The sequence below is a fragment of the Oncorhynchus mykiss genome, chromosome 16 (genome assembly GCF_057628025.1).
Source record: "Oncorhynchus mykiss isolate SJ-2025 chromosome 16, ASM5762802v1, whole genome shotgun sequence".
Classification (NCBI taxonomy): Eukaryota; Metazoa; Chordata; class Actinopteri; order Salmoniformes; family Salmonidae; genus Oncorhynchus; species Oncorhynchus mykiss.
Window position 1 is genome coordinate 79,139,832 of NC_143037.1, and position 24,871 is coordinate 79,164,702.

Below are 24,871 nucleotides of genomic sequence, written 5' to 3' on the forward strand. Positions count from 1 at the left end.
TTCCACTCCTCCACTCCACTCCTCCACTCATCTCCTCTCCTCCACTCCTCTCCTCCCCTCCACTCCCCTCCTCCACTCCACTTCTCTCCTCCACTCCTCCACTCCACTCCTGCTCTCCTCTCCTCCACTTCACTCCTCCACTCCAGTCCTTCACTGTTCTCTTCCACTCCTTACCTCCACTCCTCCATTCTACCCCTCCACTCTACTCCTCTCCTCCACTCCTCTACTCCACTCCACTCCTCCATTCCCCTCCTCCACTCCACTCCTGCATTCCTCCACTCCACTCCTGCATTCCTCCACTCCCCTCCTCCACTCCCCTCCTCCACTCCCCTCCTCCACTCCTCCACTCCACTACTCTACCTCCACTCCTCTCCTCCACTCCACTCCTCTCCTCCACTCCTTTCCTCCTCCACTTCTTTCCTCCTCTACTCCACTCCTCCACTGCACTCCTCCACTCCAATCCTCTCCTCCACTCCTGCACTCCACTCCACTCCTCCATTCCCCTCCTCTCCTCTCCTCCCCTCCTCCACTCCACTCCCCTCCTCCACTCCCCTCCTCCACTCCACTCCTCCACTCCACTCCTCCACTCCACTCCTGCACTCCTCCACTCCTCTCCTCCACTCCTGCACTCTTCCACTCCTCTCCTCCACTCATCCTCTCCTCCACTCCTCCTCTCCTCCACTCCTCCTCTCCTCCACTCCACTCCTCCACTCCACTCCTCTCCTCCACTCCTCTCCTCCACTTCACTCCTTAACTCATCCACTCCCCTCCTCCACTCCACTCCTCCACTCCACTCCTTAACTCCTCCACTCCTCTCCTCCTCTCTTCCACTCCTCTCCTCCACCCCTCCACTCTACCCCTCCACTCTACTCCTATCCTCCACTTCTCCACTCCCCTCCTCCATTCCTTTCCTCCCCTCCTCCACTCCACTCCTCCATTCCCCTCCTCCACTCCACTCCTCCATTCCCCTCCTCCACTCCACTCCTCCATTCCACTCCTCCACTTCACTCCTGCACTCCTCCACTCCACTCCCCTCCTCCACTCCACTCCCCTCCTCTACTCCTCTTCTCCACTCCACTCCCCCCCCCCCCCATCCTGTCTCTAGGGTTGCACAATTGTTGGGACTTTAACAAAGTTCCTAGGTTTCCAGAATCCTGGTTTTCCAGATTGCCAGTTCGAAGAGCCCGCCTGGCTTATTTCTTCCCGATTACAGGAATTGCCTTTACCCTGATTTTCCGAAAAACTTTGGGGAATTTTGCAATCCTGTCAGTCCCTCACTATAGATCCACAAATCTCCTCTTCCAATCCTCATCCACTCCTCTTCCAATCCTCCAATCCTCCACTTCTCTTCCAATCCTCCACTCGTCTTCCAATCCTCCACTCCTCCACTCCTCTTCCAATCCTCCACTCCCCACTCCTCTTTCAATCTTCTACTCCTCCACTCCTCTTCCAGTCCTCCTCTTCCATTCCTCAATTCTCCCTCTCTCACCCCCATGACTCAATGAGCCAAAGGCCAAGCCTGAGCCTTCACTCCATTCAACTTCCTGGTGGACAACATGTAGGATCATTCAGCCCTCTCAAAGACCTGTTAGTAAACAATGTAACTTAGGAGTGTGTAATTATCCCCCAGGCATATAATTAGTGCTCACAACATTGACCTCGTTGCAGAGTTAATCACATCTCTATTGCCATCTGGAAGGGCAGCTTCTGTAGCAAAACACCTGACTGACTTCACCACCTCCTCTCTCTCTCACTCTCTCACTCTCTCTCTCACTCTCTCACTCTCTCACTCAACACCAGACTGTTAGTTCTGGAAAACATCAGAGAAGTGGACTGACTCACTCCAGGAGATATTAGGGGAAACCCTGTCTTAGAGAAAATCTTCTATCATATAAATGTACAGGTAACTGCCAGAATAAAGGAAACACCAACATAATGTGTCTTAATAGGGTCGTTGGGTCACCACCAGCCAAAACCGGTTCAATCCACCTTGGCATAGATTCTACAAGTGTCTGGAACTCTATTGGAGGGATGCGACATCATTCTTTCACAAGAAATTCCATAATTTGGTGTTTTGTTGATGGTGGTGGAAAACACGGTCTCAGGCACCACTCCTGAATCTCCCATAAGAGTTCAGTTTGTGTTGAGATCTGGTGACTGAGATGGCCATGGTATTGGGTTTACATAGCCCATCTGTAAATAGCCCATCCAACTACCTCATCCCCATACTGTTATTTATTTTGCTCCTTTGCACCCCAGTATCTCTACTTGCTCACTCATCTTCTGCACATCTATCACTCCAGTGTTTAATTGCTAAATTGTAATTATTTCACCATTATGGCCTATTTACCTCCGTTATCTTACCTCATTTGCACACATTGTATATAGACTTGTTTCTACTGTATTATTGACTATATGTTTGTTTTACTCCATGTGTAACTCTGTGTTGTTGTTTGTGTCGCACTGCTTTGCTTTATCTTGGCCAGGTCGCAGTTGTAAATGAGAACTTGTTCTCAACTGGCCTACCTGGTTAAATAAAGGGTTATATATAAATACCTGGTTAAATAAAACAAAAACATATTTTCATGCTCATTAAACCATTCAGTGACCACTCGTGCCCTGTAGATGGGGGCATAACCGTGGTAACCAAAATCATGGCCTTTCCCAGCATTTTTATACATGACCCTAAGCATGATGGGATGTTAGTTGCAAAATTATCTCACGAACCACACCTGTGTGGAAGCACCTGCTTTCAATATACTTTGAATCCATAATTTACTCAAGTGTTTCCATTATTTTGGCAGTTACCTGTAGCTCCTCAGACGTTTTTCGCTTCTCCTTGGGTGTTGTGAGATCTGATGATTTGCTGCAATGAAGACGACTAGGAACGCACCCCCTTGTAAGGCCCAGAGTCCCTCTCCCCATCTCTTTCACGCATATAGGTCTACCTATGGCACCCCAACCCGCCTAACCCCCTACTCTTCTACCTTTCTCCATATCGCCAATCCTCTCTTTCCCTCCTCTGAGTTCTCTTTTGTATCCATCTCAACATCCTTAGTCACATCCTTAGTCACATCCTTAGTCACATCCTTAGTCACATTAAATGTTTGTAAACCTATGACATTCCATTATAGGATTGCTTAAATTATTAACTATATGTTAAGGCCAGGAGACACTGTATTTAATCACTATGTTAAGGCAAGGAGACACTGTATTTAATCACTATATGTTAAGGCAAGGAGACACTGTATTTAATCACTATGTTAAGGCAAGGAGATACTGTATTTAATCACTATGTTAAGGCAAGGATACACTGTATTTCATCTCTATATGTTAAGGCAAGGAGACACTGTATTTAATCACTATGTTAAGGCAAGGAGACACTGTATTTAATCACTATATGTTAAGGCAAGGAGACACTGTATTTAATCACTATGTTAATGCAAGGAGACACTGTATTTAATCACTATGTTAAGGCAAGGAGACACTGTATTTAATCACTATGTTAAGGCAAGGAGACACTGTATTTAATCACTATGTTAAGGCAAGGAGATACTGTATTTAATCACTATGTTAAGGCAAGGAGACACTGTATTTCATCTCTATATGTTAAGGCAAGGAGACACTGTATTTAATCACTATGTTAAGGCAAGGAGACACTGTATTTAATCACTATATGTTAAGGCAAGGAGACACTGTATTTAATCACTATGTTAATGCAAGGAGACACTGTATTTAATCACTATGTTAAGGCAAGGAGACACTGTATTTAATCACTATGTTAAGGCAAGGAGACACTGTATTTAATCACTATGTTAAGGCAAGGAGACATAGTGATTAAATACCGTATGTTAAGGCCAGGAGACACGGTATTTAAAGGGGAAGTAATCAGGTAGTGATGGTGTGCGTAATGAGGGTTGCCAGGTGTGTGTAATGATGGGTTGCCAGGACCGGTGGTTAGTAGACTGGTGAAGTCGAACACCGGAGGGGGAGAGAGGGAGTAGATGTGACAGCATCCCCCCGACGCGCGGCTTCAGACACAGAACGACGCCGGTCAGGAGGATGCCCGTGAGAGTGAAGATCAGGCCGGTCCGGACGGCGAAGGTGAAAATCTTGGATTATGTTGGGATCTAGAATGTAGTCCACCGAAACCCAACACCGCTCCTTTGAACCTTCCCAGTCCACCAGGTACTGAAGCCGACTCCCACAATGTCTGGAGTCCAAAAGGGATCTGACGTCATAGGCGGGACCTCTCTAGATGTCCAGGGGAGCCGGAGCGTGTGTCGTGGGGGATGGCATCAGCCAGGGGACCAGAAACCACCGGCCTGAGGAGGGAAACGTGAAAAGAGGGTGATATCCTGTAGTTAGTGGGAAACTGTAGTCTGTAAATTACCTCATTGACCATCCGGAGGACTTTGAATGGCCCCACAAACCGGGGGGCTCAGCTTCCGGCAGGGCAGGCGGAGCGGGGGGTTCCTGGTGGAGAGACAGATGCGATCAGCAAGATGGTGAACCACTCGTCCACCGCAGGGGCTTCGGTCTGGCTTTAGGGGCCAGTGCCGGCTGGTACCCCAGAACACATTGGAAGGGAGGAAACCCGGTGGAGCAGTGACGGAGTGAGTTCTGGGTGTACTCCACCCAGCGACGATACCGTGCCGAATCCCTCTGCCGGTCCTGACAGTGACGAGGTGAGTTCTGGGTGTACTCCACCCAGCGACGATACCGTGCCGAATCCCTCTGCCGGTACTGACAGTGACTCCTCAGGAACCTCCCCAGCTCCTGGTTGGTCCTCTCCACCTGATGTTGGACTGAGGCCGGTACCCGGATGTGAGGCTGAGCGTGACCCCCAGCTTCTCCATGAAGGCTCTCCATGTTCAGTGGCAAGGGATGGGTTTGCCCAGGTCAATAGCTGATCGCTTACCTCGTGAGAACGTAGGTACACCCTGGAGGACAGGTAGCAGGCGTGGGTTCCCTCACCAGACCCTGGCAGATGTCTATGTCCTACAACACGGGGGCACCGATTCGGGAGGGCGGTATGATGGGCGCACAAAGGACCGGAACCTCACCCGAATCGTGGAGACAGAACAGGGCATCGGCTTTGATGTTCTTTGAATCTGGGCGGTATGAAAGGGTGAAATTGAATCTGGTAAAGAAAAGGGCCCACCTTGCTTGGCGCAGGTTCAGCCGCCTCGCTGTCCATATGTACTCCAGGCTCCGATGGTCGGTGAAGATGAGAAATGGGTCTGTGGTTTCCTCCAGCCAGTGTCTCCACTGCTCTAATGCCAACTTCACCGCCAGGAGCTCCAGATCACTGACATCATAGTTCCTTTCTGCAGGAGACAGATTTTTTTAGAGTAGTATGCACATGAATAACATTTTTTGTGGATTACCTTGACGTTCTGACAGGACAGCCCCTACGCCCACTTCTGTGGTGTCCACCTCCACCACGAAGGGCAGCGTAGGATTTTGGTGTTTCAGCAACTGGGCGGAGGTCAAACGCATCTTCAGTAAGTGGATGGACACATCAGCTGCAGGATTCCCACCACAACTTATGGGGACCACCTTTGAGGTGAGAGGAGCGGCGATGGAGCTGAATTTCCTAAAGAAGCGGCGGTAGAAGTTGGCAAACCCCAAAAACTGTTGTCCCTTTATGGCGGTTAGGACTGGCCATGACCTGGTTGCATTCCCTCCATAACCACTCACTGCTGGCTGATCCGATATCCCAAGACAGAGAAGATCGACCTGAGGAAACTGACACTTCTCTGCCTTGACGTACAGATGGTTCTCTAGTAGGCTTTCCAGGACTACCCAGACGTGGGCGACTTGATCCTCCAAGGTGGCCGAGTATATCAGGATGTCGTCGATATACATGACCACCTGACGCCCAAGACATGTCCCGAAACACCTCATTCACGAACACCGACGCAGCATTGGCTAATCCATAAGGCATCACCAAGCACTCGTAGTGACCAGACTTCTGGCTGATGGCCGTCTTTCATTCATTCCTCTCTCCCTGATGCGAATCAAATTGTAGGCACTCCGCACGTCAAGCTTGGTTAAAGAACGGGCCCCTTGGAGCTGTTCAATGGCGGCCGGCACCAACCGGAGGGTGTACCTCTGTAGTCAATACTTAGATGAAGGCCAAGCTCCTTCTTGGCCACGAAGAGGAAACCTGCCAACGCAGGGGAGTTGGATGGGTGGATGTAACCCTGTTGGAGAGCCTCCTGGATCTATTCCTCCATAGGCTTGGTTTCAGCCACCGACATGGGGTTATATGCTGCTGTGCAGTCTGTTAGCAGGTCAATGGCAGAGTCCCAGGGCTGATGAGGAGCGAGACAGGTGGTGCAGGTCTAAGAGAGAACCTCCCGGAGATCCTGGGAAACCTCTGAGAGTAGTAGACATGTTACTGTAGCTGTAGTTTTATACATGTTACTGTAGTAGAATACATGTTGCTGTAGTAGTATACATGTTACTGTAGTAGTATACATGTTACTGTTGAAGTAATAGACATGTTACTGTAGCTGTAGTTTTATACATGTTACTGTAGTATTATACATGTTACTGTAGTAGTATACATGGTACTGTAGTAGTATACATGGTACTGTAGTAGTATTACACATGTTACTGTAGTAGTATTATACATGTTACTGTAGTAGTATTATACATGTTACTGTAGTATTATACATGTTATGGTAGTAGTATACATGTTACGGTAGCAGTATTGTACATGTTACTGTAGCAGTATTATACATGTTACTGTAGCAGTATTGTACATGTTACGGTAGCAGTATTATACATGTTACTGTAGCAGTATTATACATGTTACTGTAGCAGTATTATACATGTTACTGTAGCAGTATTGTACATGTTACTGTAGCAGTAGTAGACATGTTACTGTAGTATTATACATGTTACTGTAGCAGTATTATACATGTTACTGTAGTATTATACATGTTATGGTAGCAGTATTATACATGTTACTGTAGTATTATACATGTTATGGTAATAGTATACATGTTACGGTAGCAGTATTATACATGTTACGGTAGCAGTATTATACATGTTACTGTAGTAGTAGACATGTTACTGTAGTAGTAGACATGTTGCTGTAGTATTATACATGTTGCTGTAGTAGTATTATACATGTTACTGTAGTAGTATTATACATGTTACATTAGCTGTAGTATTATACATGTTACTGTAGTATTATACATGTTACTGTAGTAGTATACATGTTACTGTAGCTGTAGTATTATACATGTTACTGTTGCAGTATACATGTTACCGTAGTATTATACATGTTACTGTAGTATTATACATGTTACTGTAGTAGTAGACATGTTACTGTAGCAGTAGTAGACATGTCACTGTAGCAGTATTAGACATGTTACTGTAGTAGTAGTAGACATGTTACTGTAGCAGTAGTAGACATGTTACTGTAGCAGTAGTAGACATGTTACTGTAGCAGTAGTAGCCATGTTACTGTAGCAGTAGTAGACATGTTACTGTAGCAGTAGTAGACATGTTACTGTAGCAGTAGTAGACATGTTACTGTAGCAGTAGTAGACATGTTACTGTAGCAGTATTATACATGTTACTGTAGCAGTATTAGACATGTTACGGTAGTAGTATACATGGTACTGTAGTAGTAGACATGTTACTGTAGTAGTAGTAGACATGTTACTGTAGCAGTATACATGTTACTGTAGCAGTAGTAGACATGTTACTGTAGCAGTATTAGACATGTTACTGTAGCAGTATTGTACATGTTACTGTAGCAGTATTGTACATGTTACTGTAGTATTAGACATGTTACTGTAGCAGTAGTAGACATGTTACTGTAGCAGTAGTAGACATGTTACTGTAGCAGTATTATACATGTTACTGTAGCAGTATTAGACATGTTACTGTAGCAGTATTATACATGTTACTGTAGCAGTATTATACATGTTACTGTAGCAGTAGTAGACATGTTACTGTAGCAGTATTAGACATGTTACTGTAGCAGTAGTAGACATGTTACTGTAGCAGTATTAGAGATGTTACTGTAGCAGTATTAGACATGTTACTGTAGCAGTATCAGACATGTTACTGTAGCAGTATTAGACATGTTACTGTAGCAGTATTATACATGTTACTGTAGCAGTAGTAGACATGTTACTGTAGCAGTATTAGACATGTTACTGTAGCAGTAGTAGACATGTTACTGTAGCAGTATTAGACATGTTACTGTAGCAGTATTAGACATGTTACTGTAGCAGTAGTAGACATGTTACTGTAGCAGTAGTAGACATGTTACTGTAGCAGTATTAGACATGTTACTGTAGCAGTATTAGACATGTTACTGTAGCAGTAGTAGACATGTTACTGTAGCAGTAGTAGACATGTTACTGTAGCAGTATTAGACATGTTACTGTAGCAGTAGTAGACATGTTACTGTAGCAGTAGTAGACATGTTACTGTAGCAGTATTAGACATGTTACTGTAGCAGTAGTAGACATGTTACTGTAGCAGTATTATACATGTTACTGTAGCAGTATTAGACATGTTACTGTAGCAGTATTAGACATGTTACTGTAGCAGTAGTAGACATGTTACTGTAGCAGTAGTAGACATGTTACTGTAGCAGTAGTAGACATGTTACTGTAGCAGTATTATACATGTTACTGTAGCAGTATTAGACATGTTACTGTAGCAGTAGTAGACATGTTACTGTAGCAGTAGTAGACATGTTACTGTAGCAGTAGAATACATGTTACTGTAGCAGTTGTAGACATGTTACTGTTGCAGTAGTAGACATGTTACTGTAGTAGTAGTAGACATGTTACTGTAGCAGTAGTAGACATGTTACTGTAGCAGTAGTAGACATGTTACTGTAGCAGTAGTAGACATGTTACTGTAGCAGTATTAGACATGTTACTGTAGCAGTATTATACATGTTACTGTAGCAGTATTATACATGTTACTGTAGCAGTATTAGACATGTTACTGTAGCAGTAGTAGACATGTAACTGTAGCAGTATTAGAGATGTTACTGTAGCAGTATTAGACATGTTACTGTAGCAGTATCAGACATGTTACTGTAGCAGTATTAGACATGTTACTGTAGCAGTATTATACATGTTACTGTAGCAGTATTATACATGTTACTGTAGCAGTAGTAGACATGTTACTGTAGCAGTATTAGACATGTTACTGTAGCAGTAGTAGACATGTTACTGTAGCAGTATTAGAGATGTTACTGTAGCAGTATTAGACATGTTACTGTAGCAGTATCAGACATGTTACTGTAGCAGTATTAGACATGTTACTGTAGCAGTAGTAGACATGTTACTGTAGCAGTATTATACATGTTACTGTAGCAGTATTAGACATGTTACTGTAGCAGTATTAGACATGTTACTGTAGCAGTAGTAGACATGTTACTGTAGCAGTATTATACATGTTACTGTAGCAGTATTAGACATGTTACTGTAGCAGTAGTAGACATGTTACTGTAGCAGTAGTAGACATGTTACTGTAGCAGTAGTAGACATGTTACTGTAGCAATAGTAGACATGTTACTGTAGCAGTAGTAGACATGTTACTGTAGTATTATACATGTTACTGTAGTAGTAGACATGTTACTGTAGCAGTAGTAGACATGTTACTGTAGCAGTAGTAGACATGTTACTGTAGCAGTATTAGACATGTTACTGTAGTAGTAGACATGTTACTGTAGCAGTATACATGTTACTGTAGAATTATACATGTTACTGTAGTAGTATACATGTTACTGTAGTAGTATACATGTTACTGTAGTAGTAGACATGTTACTGTAGTAGTATACATGTTACTGTAGTAGTATACATGTTACTGTAGTAGTATACATGTTACTGTAGCTGTAGTATTATACATGTTACTGTAGTAGTATACATGTTACTGTTGCAGTATACATGTTACCGTAGTATTATACATGTTACTGTAGTATTATACATGTTACTGTAGTAGTATACATGTTACTGTAGTAGTAGTATACATGTTACTGTAGTAGTAGTATACATGTTACTGTAGTAGTAGTATACATGTTACTGTAGTAGTAGACATGTTGCTGTAGTAGTATTATACATGTTGCTGTAGTAGTATTATACATGTTACTGTAGTAGTATTATACATGTTACTGTAGTAGTAGACATGTTACTGTAGTAGTAGACATGTTGCTGTAGTATTAGTATACATGTTACTGTAGTAGTAGTATACATGTTACTGTAGTAGTAGACATGGTACTGTAGTAGTAGACATGTTGCTGTAGTATTATACATGTTACTGTAGTAGTAGTATACATGTTACTGTAGCAGTATTATACATGTTACTGTAGCAGTAGTAGACATGTTACTGTAGCAGTATTAGACATGTTACTGTAGCAGTAGTAGACATGTTACTGTAGCAGTATTAGACATGTTACTGTAGCAGTATTAGACATGTTACTGTAGCAGTAGTAGACATGTTACTGTAGCAGTATTATACATGTTACTGTAGCAGTATTAGACATGTTACTGTAGCAGTATTAGACATGTTACTGTAGCAGTAGTAGACATGTTACTGTAGCAGTAGTAGACATGTTACTGTAGCAGTATTAGACATGTTACTGTAGCAGTATTATACATGTTACTGTAGCAGTATTAGACATGTTACTGTAGCAGTAGTAGACATGTTACTGTAGCAGTAGTAGACATGTTACTGTAGCAGTAGAATACATGTTACTGTAGCAGTAGTAGACATGTTACTGTTGCAGTAGTAGACATGTTACTGTAGTAGTAGTAGACATGTTACTGTAGCAGTAGTAGACATGTTACTGTAGCAGTAGTAGACATGTTACTGTAGCAGTAGTAGACATGTTACTGTAGCAGTAGTAGACATGTTACTGTAGTAGTAGTAGACATGTTACTGTAGCAGTAGTAGACATGTTACTGTAGCAGTATTAGACATGTTACTGTAGCAGTATTAGACATGTTACTGTAGCAGTATTATACATGTTACTGTAGCAGTAGTAGACATGTTACTGTAGCAGTATTAGACATGTTACTGTAGCAGTAGTAGACATGTAACTGTAGCAGTATTAGAGATGTTACTGTAGCAGTATTAGACATGTTACTGTAGCAGTATCAGACATGTTACTGTAGCAGTATTAGACATGTTACTGTAGCAGTATTATACATGTTACTGTAGCAGTAGTAGACATGTTACTGTAGCAGTATTAGACATGTTACTGTAGCAGTAGTAGACATGTTACTGTAGCAGTATTAGAGATGTTACTGTAGCAGTATTAGACATGTTACTGTAGCAGTATCAGACATGTTACTGTAGCAGTATTAGACATGTTACTGTAGCAGTAGTAGACATGTTACTGTAGCAGTATTATACATGTTACTGTAGCAGTATTAGACATGTTACTGTAGCAGTATTAGACATGTTACTGTAGCAGTAGTAGACATGTTACTGTAGCAGTATTATACATGTTACTGTAGCAGTATTAGACATGTTACTGTAGCAGTAGTAGACATGTTACTGTAGCAGTAGTAGACATGTTACTGTAGCAGTAGTAGACATGTTACTGTAGCAATAGTAGACATGTTACTGTAGCAGTAGTAGACATGTTACTGTAGTATTATACATGTTACTGTAGTAGTAGACATGTTACTGTAGCAGTAGTAGACATGTTACTGTAGCAGTATTAGACATGTTACTGTAGTAGTAGACATGTTACTGTAGCAGTATACATGTTACTGTAGAATTATACATGTTACTGTAGTAGTATACATGTTACTGTAGTAGTATACATGTTACTGTAGTAGTAGACATGTTACTGTAGTAGTAGACATGTTACTGTAGTAGTATACATGTTACTGTAGTAGTATACATGTTACTGTAGTAGTATACATGTTACTGTAGCTGTAGTATTATACATGTTACTGTAGTAGTATACATGTTACTGTTGCAGTATACATGTTACCGTAGTATTATACATGTTACTGTAGTATTATACATGTTACTGTAGTAGTATACATGTTACTGTAGTAGTAGTATACATGTTACTGTAGTAGTAGTATACATGTTACTGTAGTAGTAGACATGTTGCTGTAGTAGTATTATACATGTTGCTGTAGTAGTATTATACATGTTACTGTAGTAGTATTATACATGTTACTGTAGTAGTAGACATGTTACTGTAGTAGTAGACATGTTGCTGTAGTATTAGTATACATGTTACTGTAGTAGTAGTATACATGTTACTGTAGTAGTAGACATGTTACTGTAGTAGTAGACATGTTGCTGTAGTATTATACATGTTACTGTAGTAGTAGTATACATGTTACTGTAGTAGTAGACATGTTACTGTAGTAGTAGACATGTTACTGTAGTAGTAGACATGTTACTGTAGCAGTAGTAGACATGTTACTGTAGCAGTATTAGACATGTTACTGTAGTAGTAGACATGTTACTGTAGCAGTATACATGTTACTGTAGAATTATACATGTTACTGTAGTAGTATACATGTTACTGTAGTAGTATACATGTTACTGTAGTAGTAGACATGTTACTGTAGTAGTAGACATGTTACTGTAGTAGTATACATGTTACTGTAGTAGTATACATGTTACTGTAGTAGTATACATGTTACTGTAGCTGTAGTATTATACATGTTACTGTAGTAGTATACATGTTACTGTTGCAGTATACATGTTACCGTAGTATTATACATGTTACTGTAGTATTATACATGTTACTGTAGTAGTATACATGTTACTGTAGTAGTAGTATACATGTTACTGTAGTAGTAGTATACATGTTACTGTAGTAGTAGTATACATGTTACTGTAGTAGTAGACATGTTGCTGTAGTAGTATTATACATGTTGCTGTAGTAGTATTATACATGTTACTGTAGTAGTATTATACATGTTACTGTAGTAGTAGACATGTTACTGTAGTAGTAGACATGTTGCTGTAGTATTAGTATACATGTTACTGTAGTAGTAGTATACATGTTACTGTAGTAGTAGACATGTTACTGTAGTAGTAGACACGTTGCTGTAGTATTATACATGTTACTGTAGTAGTAGTAGACATGTTACTGTAGTAGTAGACATGTTACTGTAGTAGTAGACATGTTGCTGTAGTATTATACATGTTGCTGTAGTAGTATTATACATGTTACTGTGGTAGTATTATACATGTTACATTAGCTGTAGTATTATACATGTTACTGTAGTATTATACATGTTACTGTAGTAGTAGACATGTTGCTGTAGTAGTATTATACATGTTGCTGTAGTATTATTATACATGTTGCTGTAGTAGTATTATACATGTTACTGTAGTAGTAGACATGTTACTGTAGTAGTAGACATGTTGCTGTAGTATTAGTATACATGTTACTGTAGTAGTAGTATACATGTTACTGTAGTAGTAGACATGTTACTGTTGTAGTAGACATGTTGCTGTAGTATTATACATGTTACTGTAGTAGTAGTAGACATGTTACTGTAGTAGTAGACATGTTACTGTAGTAGTAGACATGTTGCTGTAGTATTATACATGTTGCTGTAGTAGTATTATACATGTTACTGTAGTAGTAGTATACATGTTACTTTAGCTGTAGTATTATACATGTTACTGTAGTAGTATACATGTTACTGTAGCAGTATACATGTTACCGTAGTATTATACATGTTACTGTAGTAGTATACATGTTACTGTAGTAGTAGTATACATGTTACTGTAGTAGTATACATGTTACTGTAGTATTATACATGTTACTGTAGCTGTAATATTATACATGTTACTGTAGTAGTATTAGACATGTTACTGTAGTATTATACATTTCACGGTAGTACTATACATGTTACTGTAGTATTATACATGTTACGGTAGTAGTATACATGGTACTGTAGTAGTATACATGTTACTGTAGCAAGCAGTATTATACATGTTACTGTAGATGTATACATGTTACTGCAGCTGTAGTTTAGACTGTTCTCCATGATGCAAGCCTGACATCTAGTGGTCAACTATTGTTATAACACTATAGGTTATTTTATTTTATTTCTTCCTTCTCTCACTCTGCTTGCCTGTTACCATGTTACCATGCCCTGTCTCTGTCTCTCTCTACACATGTTACCATGCCCTGTCTCTGTCTCTCTCTACACATGTTACCATGCCCTGTCTCTGTCTCTCTCTACACATGTTACCATGCCCTGTCTCTGTCTCTCTCTACACATGTTACCATGCCCTGTCTCTGTCTCTCTCTACACATGTTACCATGCCCTGTCTCTGTCTCTCTCTACACATGTTACCATGCCCTGTCTCTGTCTCTCTCTACACATGTTACCATGCCCTGTCTCTGTCTCTCTCTACACATGTTACCATGCCCTGTCTCTGTCTCTCTCTACACATGTTACCATGCCCTGTCTCTGTCTCTCTGCACATGTTACCATGCCCTGTCTCTGTCTCTCTGCACATGTTACCATGCCCTGTCTCTGTCTCTCTCTACACATGTTACCATGCCCTGTCTCTGTCTCTCTCTACACATGTTACCATGCCCTGTCTCTGTCTCTCTCTACACATGTTACCATGCCCTGTCTCTGTCTCTCTCTACACATGTTACCATGCCCTGTCTCTGTCTCTCTCTACACATGTTACCATGCCCTGTCTCTGTCTCTCTGCACATGTTACCATGCCCTGTCTCTGTCTCTCTCTACACATGTTACCATGCCCTGTCTCTGTCTCTCTGCACATGTTACCATGCCCTGTCTCTCTCTACACATGTTACCATGCCCTGTCTCTGTCTCTCTCTACACATGTTACCATGCCCTGTCTCTGTCTCTCTGCACATGTTACCATGCCCTGTCTCTCTCTACACATGTTACCATGCCCTGTCTCTCTCTACACATGTTACCATGCCCTGTCTCTCTACACATGTTACCATGCCCTGTCTCTGTCTCTCTACACATGTTACCATGCCCTGTCTCTGTCTCTCTACACATGTTACCATGCCCTGTCTCTGTCTCTCTACACATGTTACCATGCCCTGTCTCTCTACACATGTTACCATGCCCTGTCTCTGTCTCTCTACACATGTTACCATGCCCTGTCTCTGTCTCTCTGCACATGTTACCATGCCCTGTCTCTCTCTACACATGTTACCATGCCCTGTCTCTCTACACATGTTACCATGCCCTGTCTCTGTCTCTCTACACATGTTACCATGGCCTGTCTCTCTACACATGTTACCATGGCCTGTCTCTGTCTCTCTACACATGTTACCATGCCCTGTCTCTGTCTCTCTACACATGTTACCATGCCCTGTCTCTGTCTCTCTACACATGTTACCATGCCCTGTCTCTGTCTCTCTCTACACATGTTACCATGGCCTGTCTCTCTCTACACATGTTACCATGCCATGTCTTTCTCTCAGAGATGATGAAGACGATGACATCGCCCATCAGTTCTGTTGCCCCGCCTCCGAGTGCAGTAGCCCGTCGTCTAGGTAACCAGCAGATCACCCCCCCCCCCCCCCCCCATTGTTAACCCTTTGAACTCCTAATAACCTCACAGAGAAGAGGAAGATTCTGAAGGAAACAACTGAACACAACTCGTTCGTTTTGGAGTTTCAAAAAATAAATAATCTCTTACAACGCTGGAAAACCTGGCTGTATCCAAGACGACAACAGCTCAGCTAAACGTAACAGTAGTCTGGGACTCGGGGCCTGGCCCACATCCCTACCTATCTGACTGTCCTACCTACCTAGCCTGTCCTTTACACTTTTATTTTTTATTTTACCTTTATTTAACCAGGCAAGTCAGTTAAGAACAAATTCTTATTTTCAATGACGGCCTGGGAACAGTGGGTTAACTGCCTGTTCAGGGGCAGAACGACAGATTTTGTACCTTGTCAGCTCGGGGGTTTGAACTCACAACCTTCCGGTTACTAGTCCAACGCTCTAACCACTAGGCTACCCTGCCGCCACACTAACTAGCATGTCACCCTCGCAACCTGGCCTCGCCCTGCTCTTTGAACTGAATGACAAAAGGCTGTCCTTGATTGATTGAATAGTCAGACTCTGACCTTTGAACTTTAGCCTGGACAGTATCCGAAGAGGATTCGCGTACAGCCACCAGCCAGGTCAACTAATGATGAAGAGATGATGAAGGAAAAAAAGAAAAAATAACCTTTCAGATTTTTCTCTTTCATATATATATATATATATATATATATATTGATGTATCTATGTCCTTTATACTGTCCTCTAGTGTCTGTATCAGGTTTCTCTTTACTCCTTTAAATCTCCTTCTTGTCTTTTATCTGCTTGTGAATCTTCCTCTTTCCTTCTCTTGTTCAGTGAGAGAGCACATGGTGCTCGCCCCATGACATTGTACAACTCTTATCTTAACCACACCAAGGAGAAGAGAGGACATCTTCCTAATTATAAAAACTCTTAGTTTCCAACTCCTCAAACATTTAAATATTCAAATGTTTTGGGAACAGAAGAGTTCTGCTTTATGAGTAAAATATCTGACAACTAAAAAAAAATAGTTGAAAGTTAAAACATATTTTAGTTTGAGTTCCCTTATCAACAACAATAATAATACGGAAATGGAATAGTCTTCTACTAGTTTGATATATATTAGGTCTGCCTCAAACCCAGTTATATATTAGGTCTGCCTCAAACCCAGTTATATATTAGGTCTGCCCCAAACCCAGTTATATATTAGGTCTGCCTCAAACCCAGTTATATATTAGGTCTGCCCCAAACCCAGTTATATATTAGGTCTGCCCCAAACCCAGTAATATATTAGGTCTGCCCCAAACCCAGTTATATATTAGGTCTGCCTCAAACCCAGTTATATATTAGGTCTGCCCCAAACCCAGTTATATATTAGGTCTGCCTCAAACCCAGTTATATATTAGGTCTGCCCCAAACCCAGTTATATATTAGGTCTGCCCCAAACCCAGTAATATATTAGGTCTGCCCCAAACCCAGTTATATATTAGGTCTGCCTCAAACCCAGTTATATATTAGGTCTGCCCCAAACCCAGTTATATATTAGGTCTGCCCCAAACCCAGTTATATATTAGGTCTGCCCCAAACCCAGTTATATATTAGGTCTGCCTCAAACCCAGTTATATATTAGGTCTGCCTCAAACCCAGTTATATATTAGGTCTGCCTCAAACCCAGTTATATATTAGGTCTGCCCCAAACCCAGTTATATATTAGGTCTGCCTCAAACCCAGTTATATATTAGGTCTGCCTCAAACCCAGTTATATATTAGGTCTGCCCCAAACCCAGTTATATATTAGGTCTGCCTCAAACCCAGTTATATATTAGGTCTGCCTCAAACCCAGTTATATATTAGGTCTGCCCCAAACCCAGTTATATATTAGGTCTGCCTCAAACCCAGTTATATATTAGGTCTGCCTCAAACCCAGTTATATATTAGGTCTGCCCCAAACCCAGTTATATATTAGGTCTGCCTCAAACCCAGTTATATATTAGGTCTGCCCCAAACCCAGTTATATATTAGGTCTGCCCCAAACCCAGTTATATATAGGTCTGCCCCAAACCCAGTTATATATTAGGTCTGCCCCAAATCCAGTTATATATTAGGTCTGCCTCAAACCCAGTTATATATTAGGTCTGCCCCAAACCCAGTTATATATTAGGTCTGCCCCAAACCCAGTTATATATTAGGTCTGCCTCAAACCCAGTTATATATTAGGTCTGCCCCAGACCCAGTTATATATTAGGTCTGCCTCAAACCCAGTTATATATTAGGTCTGCCCCAAACCCAGTTGTATATTAGGTCTGCCCCAAACCCAGTTATATATTAGGTCTGCCCCAAACCCAGTTATATATATTAGGTCTGCCCCAAACCCAGTTATATATTAGGTCTGCCCCAAACCCAGTTATATATTAGGTCTACCCCAAACCCAGTTATATATTAGGTCTGCCCCAAACCCAGGTCTGCCCCAAACCCAGTTATATATATTAGGTCTGCCCCAAACCCAGTTATATATATATATATATTAGGTCTGCCCCAAACCCAGTTATATATAAAATATATTAGGTCTGCCCCAAACCCAGTTATATATATTAGGTCTGCCCCAGACCCAGTTATATATTAGGTCTGCCCCAGACCCAGTAATATATTAGATCTGCCCCAAACCCAGTTATATATTAGGTCTGCCTCAAACCCAGTAATATATTAGGTCTGCCCCAGACCCAGTTATATATTAGGTCTGCCCCAGACCCAGTAATATATTAGATCTGCCCCAGACCCAGTAATATATTAGGTCTGCCCCAGACCCAGTTATATATTAGGTCTGCCCCAGACCCAGTTATATATTAGGTCTGCCCCAGACCCAGTTATATATTAGGTCTGCCCCAGACCCAGTTATATATTAGGTCTGCCCCAGACCCAGTTATATATTAGGTCTGCCTCAAACCCAGTTATATATTAGGTCTGCCCCAAACCCAGTTATATATTAGGTCTGCCCCAAACCCAGTTATATATTAGGTCTGCCCCAAACCTAGTTATATATTAGGTCTGCCCCAGACCCAGTTATATATTAGGTCTGCCCCAGACCCAGTTATATATTAGGTCTGCCTCAAACCCAGTTATATATTAGGTCTGCCCCAAACCCAGTTATATATTAGGTCTGCCCCAGATCCAGTTATATATTAGGTCTGCCTCAAACCCAGTTATATATTAGGTCTGCCCCAAACCCAGTTATATATTAGGTCTGCCCCAGACCCAGTTATATATTAGGTCTGCCCCAAACCCAGTTATATATTAGGTCTGCCTCAAACCCAGTTATATATTAGGTCTGCCCCAAACCCAGTTATATATTAGGTCTGCCCCAAACCCAGTTATATATTAGGTCTGCCCCAAACCCAGTTATATATTAGGTCTGCCCCAAACCCAGTTATATATTAGGTCTGCCTCAAACCCAGTTATATATTAGGTCTGCCCCAAACCCAGTTATATATTAGGTCTGCCCCAAACCCAGTTATATATTAGGTCTGCCCCAAACCCAGTTATATATTAGGTCTGCCCCAAACCCAGTTATATATTAGGTCTGCCCCAAACCCAGTTATATATTAGGTCTGCCCCAAACCCAATTATATATTAGGTCTGCCCCAAACCCAGTTATATATTAGGTCTGCCTCAAACCAAGTAAAAACCTTTTCTCACCAACTGTGTTGCAATCTTTTTGTCCGAATTCTGAAAAAATACAGATTCCTTTTTTTCACCAGTAAAAAACCATTCACCTCAAGACTAATGTGTTTTCAAGACTAATGTGTTTTCAAGACTAATGTTCTACTTTAGTCTTCACATAACGTCACACTGCTGCTGCGGTCATTCTCAGTGGCAATATGTTGTTCAAAGTGGCTAGAGAGGATGAATTAATGAGAGGAAAATCATATAGCACTGTAAAAAATAATATGCTACAGAAAATATGAGGATGGGCTTTTCATCCTATAGTATCAATCACGAAAGGAGCTCGGTTACGCTTCATTCGGTTTGCATACCATTTAATGAGAGGAAACGCAGAACTGGCATCGGTAGTGATTCCTAGCACATATGCTGACCCATTATTTTCTCCCTACCGTTTCCTTTTTATCTGATTACAGAGATGAAGTCCAGATGTAACGGATGTGAAACGGCTAGCTTAGTTAGCGGTGGTGCGGCGCTAAATAGCGTTTCAAATCGGTGACGTCACTTGCTCTGAGACCTTGAAGTAGTGGTTCCCCTTTGCTCTGCAAGGGCCGCGGCTTTTGTGGAGCGATGGGTAACGATGCTTTGCGGGTGACCGTTGATGTGTGCAGAAGGGTCCCTGGTTCGCGCCCGGGTATGGGCGAGGGGACGGTTCTACTGTACAGTAACTTTCGGAATGAACATGGCTAATCAGCACACCCACCCAGTAGGACCCTTCCATCAAAGCTGCCTGCATCCCACTCAGGACACATAAACAAATCACATTTCTCCTATCTCAACAAAAACTACCACTTTGCTTTAGCTTCAAATCCTTTCTGTGAGAAATCAAAAAAACGGGGTCTATGTTATAAGATGATGCTAAATTAACGTAGCCTGTCATATAAATTGATGAGGAAAGTTTTAACGGGGAGATTTAGAGACAGCTGTGATATCTATAGGCTATATGAAGATGACATTGACAACTGTTAGAAAATAGATACAGATACACACACAACCTGTCCATAGCCTAATGAGCAGCTGTTTTCATTTCACCTTTATTTAACTAGGCGAGTCAGTTACGAACAAATTCTTATTTACAATGATGACCTACATGGGAACCGTGGTTTAACTGCCTTGTTCAGGGGCAGAATGACAGGTTTTATACCTTGTCAGGCCAACATTTTAATATGAGGGCGTTATCTAAATATGTGCAACAATCTATTGAAAAGAGTCTCTGTCTTTAAGGGTCTCTGTCTGGGTCTCTGTCTTTTAGGGTCTATCTTTAAGGGTCTCTGTCTGGGTCTCTGTCTGGGTCTCTGTCTTTTAGGGTCTCTGTCTTTTAGGGTTGCCTATAGCACAGGGGATCTAGGCCTAAATTAACTTAAGGTATACATTACAGGCCTGATTATGTAGGCTATACGAATGGTTCATTCATATATATTAATTAACTTCTAACTTAAACATATCTCTGTCTTCTTCACTGTTCTCTTCATGGGCAATTCACGCATCTCCGCTGTCAACTCCTCTGTGCCATCTCTTCCTATCTAGCTCTTGAACAAGTAGCCTAGACTGTTAGAAAAAATGTGATATCTAGAACCTAAAAGGGTTCTCTGTCCGTCCCCATAGGAGAACCCTTAGAAGAACCCTTTTTTGGTTCCAGGTAGAACTCTCTTGGGTTCCATGTAGAATCCTTTTTACGGAAGAACCTGTGGAGGCTGCGGCCTGTCAGTGGAGGGTGCGGCCTGTCAGTGGAGGGTGCGGCCTGTCAGTGGAGGGCGCGGCCTGTCAGTGGAGGGCGCGGCCTGTCAGTGGAGGGCGCGGCCTGTCAGTGGAGGGCGCGGCCTGTCAGTGGAGGGCGCGGCCTGTCAGTGGAGGGCGCGGCCTGTCAGTGGAGGGCGCGGCCTGTCAGTGGAGGGCGCGGCCTGTCAGTGGAGGGTGCGCATGCAATACAACGCAAAAAAATCTAACCTGTTCCAAATAAATAATTGATGGATTGCGGCAGGATGATATTTCGCAATATTGTGTGAACAGCGTCATGAAACAAAACATGTGCTCGTATTTATTTATTTTTCGTCCATACTATTGCGGCAAAATAACGGACTTGGTGAGAAAGGGCTTTTAGCCAAATGGTAAGTCGACTCATATTGAGTGTGTAAAGTAATCTATGGCAAGTCAAAGGAAGGGATGGATAAGGGTTAGAGATTTACACAAGGTTCAGATGTAAACATAGCAGGCTAACCATGGTCTCACACTGATCCTCACCTAGCATAGCAGGCTAACCATGGTCTCACACTGATCCTCACCTAGCATAGCAGGCTAACCATGTTCTCACACTGATCCTCACCTAGCATAGCAGGCTAACCATGGTCTCACACTGATCCTCACCTAGCATAGCAGGCTAACCATGGTCTCACACTGATCCTCACCTAGCATAGCAGGCTAACCATGGTCTCACACTGATCCTCACCTAGCATAGCAGGCTAACCATGGTCTCACACTGATCCTCACCTAGCATAGCAGGCTAACCATGTTCTCACACTGATTCTCACCTAGCATAGCAGGCTAACCATGGTCTCACACTGATCCTCACCTAAGCATAGCAAGCTAACCATGGTCTCACACTGATCCTCACCTAGCATAGCAGGCTAACCATGTTCTCACACTGATCCTCACCTAGCATAGCAGGCTAACCTTGTTCTCACACTGATCCTAGCATAGCAGGCTAACCATGTTCTCACACTGATCCTAGCATAGCAGGCTAACCATGTTCTCACACTGATCCTCACCTAAGCATAGCAGGCTAACCATGTTCTCACACTGATCCTCACCTAGCATAGCAGGCTAACCATGTTCACACACTGATCCTCACCTAGCATAGCAGGCTAACCATGTTCTCACACTGATCCTCACCTAGCATAGCAGGCTAACCATGTTCTCACACTGATCCTCACCTAGCATAGCAGGCTAACCATGTTCACACACTGATCCTCACCTAAGCATAGCAGGCTAACCATGTTCTCACACTGATCCTCACCTAAGCATAGCAGGCTAACCATGTTCTCACACTGATCCTCACCTAGCATAGCAGGCTAACCATGTTCTCACACTGATCCTCACCTAGCATAGCAGGCTAACCATGTTCTCACACTGATCCTCACCTAGCATAGCAGGCTAACCATGTTCTCACACTGATCCTCACCTAGCATAGCAGGCTAACCATGTTCTCACACTGATCCTCACCTAAGCATAGCAGGCTAACCATGTTCACACACTGATCCTCCCTCACCTAAGCATAGCAGGCTAACCATGTTCTCACACTGATCCTCACCTAGCATAGCAGGCTAACCATGTTCTCACACTGATCACTTAGATACAGGACAACTAGCATAGAGGTGGCTAGATACAGGACACTAGCATAGAGGTGGTTAGATACAAGACACTAGCATAGAGGTGGTTAGATACAGGACACTACCATAGAGGTGGTTAGATACAGGACACTAGCATAGAGGTGGTTAGATACAGGACACTACCATAGAGGTGGTTAGATACAGGACAATACCATAGAGGTGGTTAGATAAGGATAATAGCATAGAGGTGGTTACATAAGGATACTAGCATAGAGGTGGTTAGATACAGGACACTACCATAGAGGTGGTTAGATACAGGACAATACCATAGAGGTGGTTAGATACAGGACAATACCATAGAGGTGGTTAGATAAGGATAATAGCATAGAGGTGGTTACATAAGGATACTAGCATAGAGGTGGTTAGATACAGGACACTACCATAGAGGTGGTTAGATACAGGACAATACCATAGAGGTGGTTAGATACAGGACACTAGCATAGAGGTGGTTAGATACAGGACACTAGCATAGAGGTGGTTAGATACAGGACACTAGCATAGAGGTGGTTAGATACAGGACACTAGCATAGAGGTGGTTAGATACAGGACACTAGCATAGAGGTGGTTAGATACAGGACACTAGCATAGAGGTGGTTAGATACAGGACACTAGCATAGAGGTGGCTAGATACAGGACACTAGCATAGAGGTGGCTAGATACAGGACACTAGCATAGAGGTGGTTAGATACAGGACACTAGCATAGAGGTGGTTAGATACAGGACACTAGCATAGAGGTGGTTAGATACAGGACACTACCATAGAGGTGGTTAGATACAGGACACTAGCATAGAGGTGGCTAGATACAGGACACTAGCATAGAGGTGGCTAGATACAGGACACTAGCATAGAGGTGGCTAGATACAGGACACTAGCATAGAGGTGGCTAGATACAGGACACTAGCATAGAGGTGGCTAGATACAGGACACTAGCATAGAGGTGGTTAGATACAGGACACTAGCATAGAGGTGGTTAGATGCACGACACTAGCATAGAGGTGGCTAGATAAGGACATTAGTGTAGAGGTGGTTAGATGCACGACACTATCTTTAGGGTGCTTGGAGTGCAGTAGGCCCTAAAGATAGACACTTGAACCTCAACGTTGATGTGCAGTACTAATATGATCCACTGTATATGCCAACAACAACAACAACAACAACAACATGCTTCTGTGTCATTGTATTCGTAGACTCAACTCAAGGATATGTAACATATTATTGGAGAGGTAAACCTTCTCATGTGATGTACAGTTGTATTTTAATACACCAAATCTGCACTACAGTCCCAGGAACAGGACGTGAGCCATCCACATCTCTTGTTGTGTAACATTACAGAGTGGCGTTACTTAGCATTCGGTAGTAGTTCTGTAAACAGACGCTAGCTTGGCTAACTTAGTGTAATGAACAACAGTCTAAGGTCTGTGTCCCAAATGGCGCTCTATCCCCTGCAGTATGTAGTGCACTATGGGCCCTGGGCAAAAGTAGTGCACTATACCCTCTTAGAATTAGTGGTGACTTGAGGAACCCCTGGACATCCTCAAGGGGAACCCCTGGACATCCTCAAGGAACCCCTGCAGATCATCAAGGAACCCCTGCAGATCATCAAGGAACCCCTGGACATCCTCAAGGAACCCCTGCAGATCCTCAAGGAACCCCTGCAGATCCTCAAGGAACCCCTGCAGATCCTCAAGGAACCCCTGCAGATCCTCAAGGAACCCCTGCAGATCCTCAAGGAACCCCTGCAGATCCTCAAGGAACCCCTGAAGCTCATTAAGGAACCCCTGGAGATCCTCAAGGAACCCCTGGAGATCATCAAGGAACCCCTGAAGATCATCAAGGAACCCCTGCAGATCCTCAAGGAACCCTTGCTAGTCAATGGTTCATATTTGCACCTTCGATTAGTAGAGGGGTTCTTGGAGGAGCCTTTAATGGTTCAATGTAGAAACAGGTTCCTGGAGGAACCCTGGAGTGGAGGCGTGGCTTATTAGAGGTGTGGCTTTAAGATGCATATTTCTTTCGCCACTCATTAGAGCACATGTCATTCCTGTTCATCTATTCTGTTATATTGTCATGTTATTTGTTGAACACTGACAGCTTTTTTTTTTTTTTTTTTTTTACCTTTAATGAGGCTAACAGAGGTGTATGAGTTCCAACGTTGTAGTTACCCTTTTATTAATATATACAAATTTAATATATGTAAATCATCATGACTTTTCAAGCGATAT

At 42.5% G+C, this 24,871-nt stretch overlaps 1 protein-coding gene across 1 annotated transcript in view; it reads left to right on the top strand.

Moving 5' to 3' along the window:
* The window catches only part of LOC118939582 (uncharacterized), a 90,042-nt gene extending 74,378 nt beyond the window's left edge, over positions 1-15,664 (top strand). The window contains exon 5 of the mRNA XM_036947700.2: positions 15,458-15,664. Coding sequence (XP_036803595.2) covers positions 15,458-15,533 — 76 coding nt within the window. The 3' untranslated portion in view covers positions 15,534-15,664. The remainder of the gene's footprint in view (positions 1-15,457) is intronic.
* Positions 15,665-24,871: the final 9,207 nt, after the last annotated feature.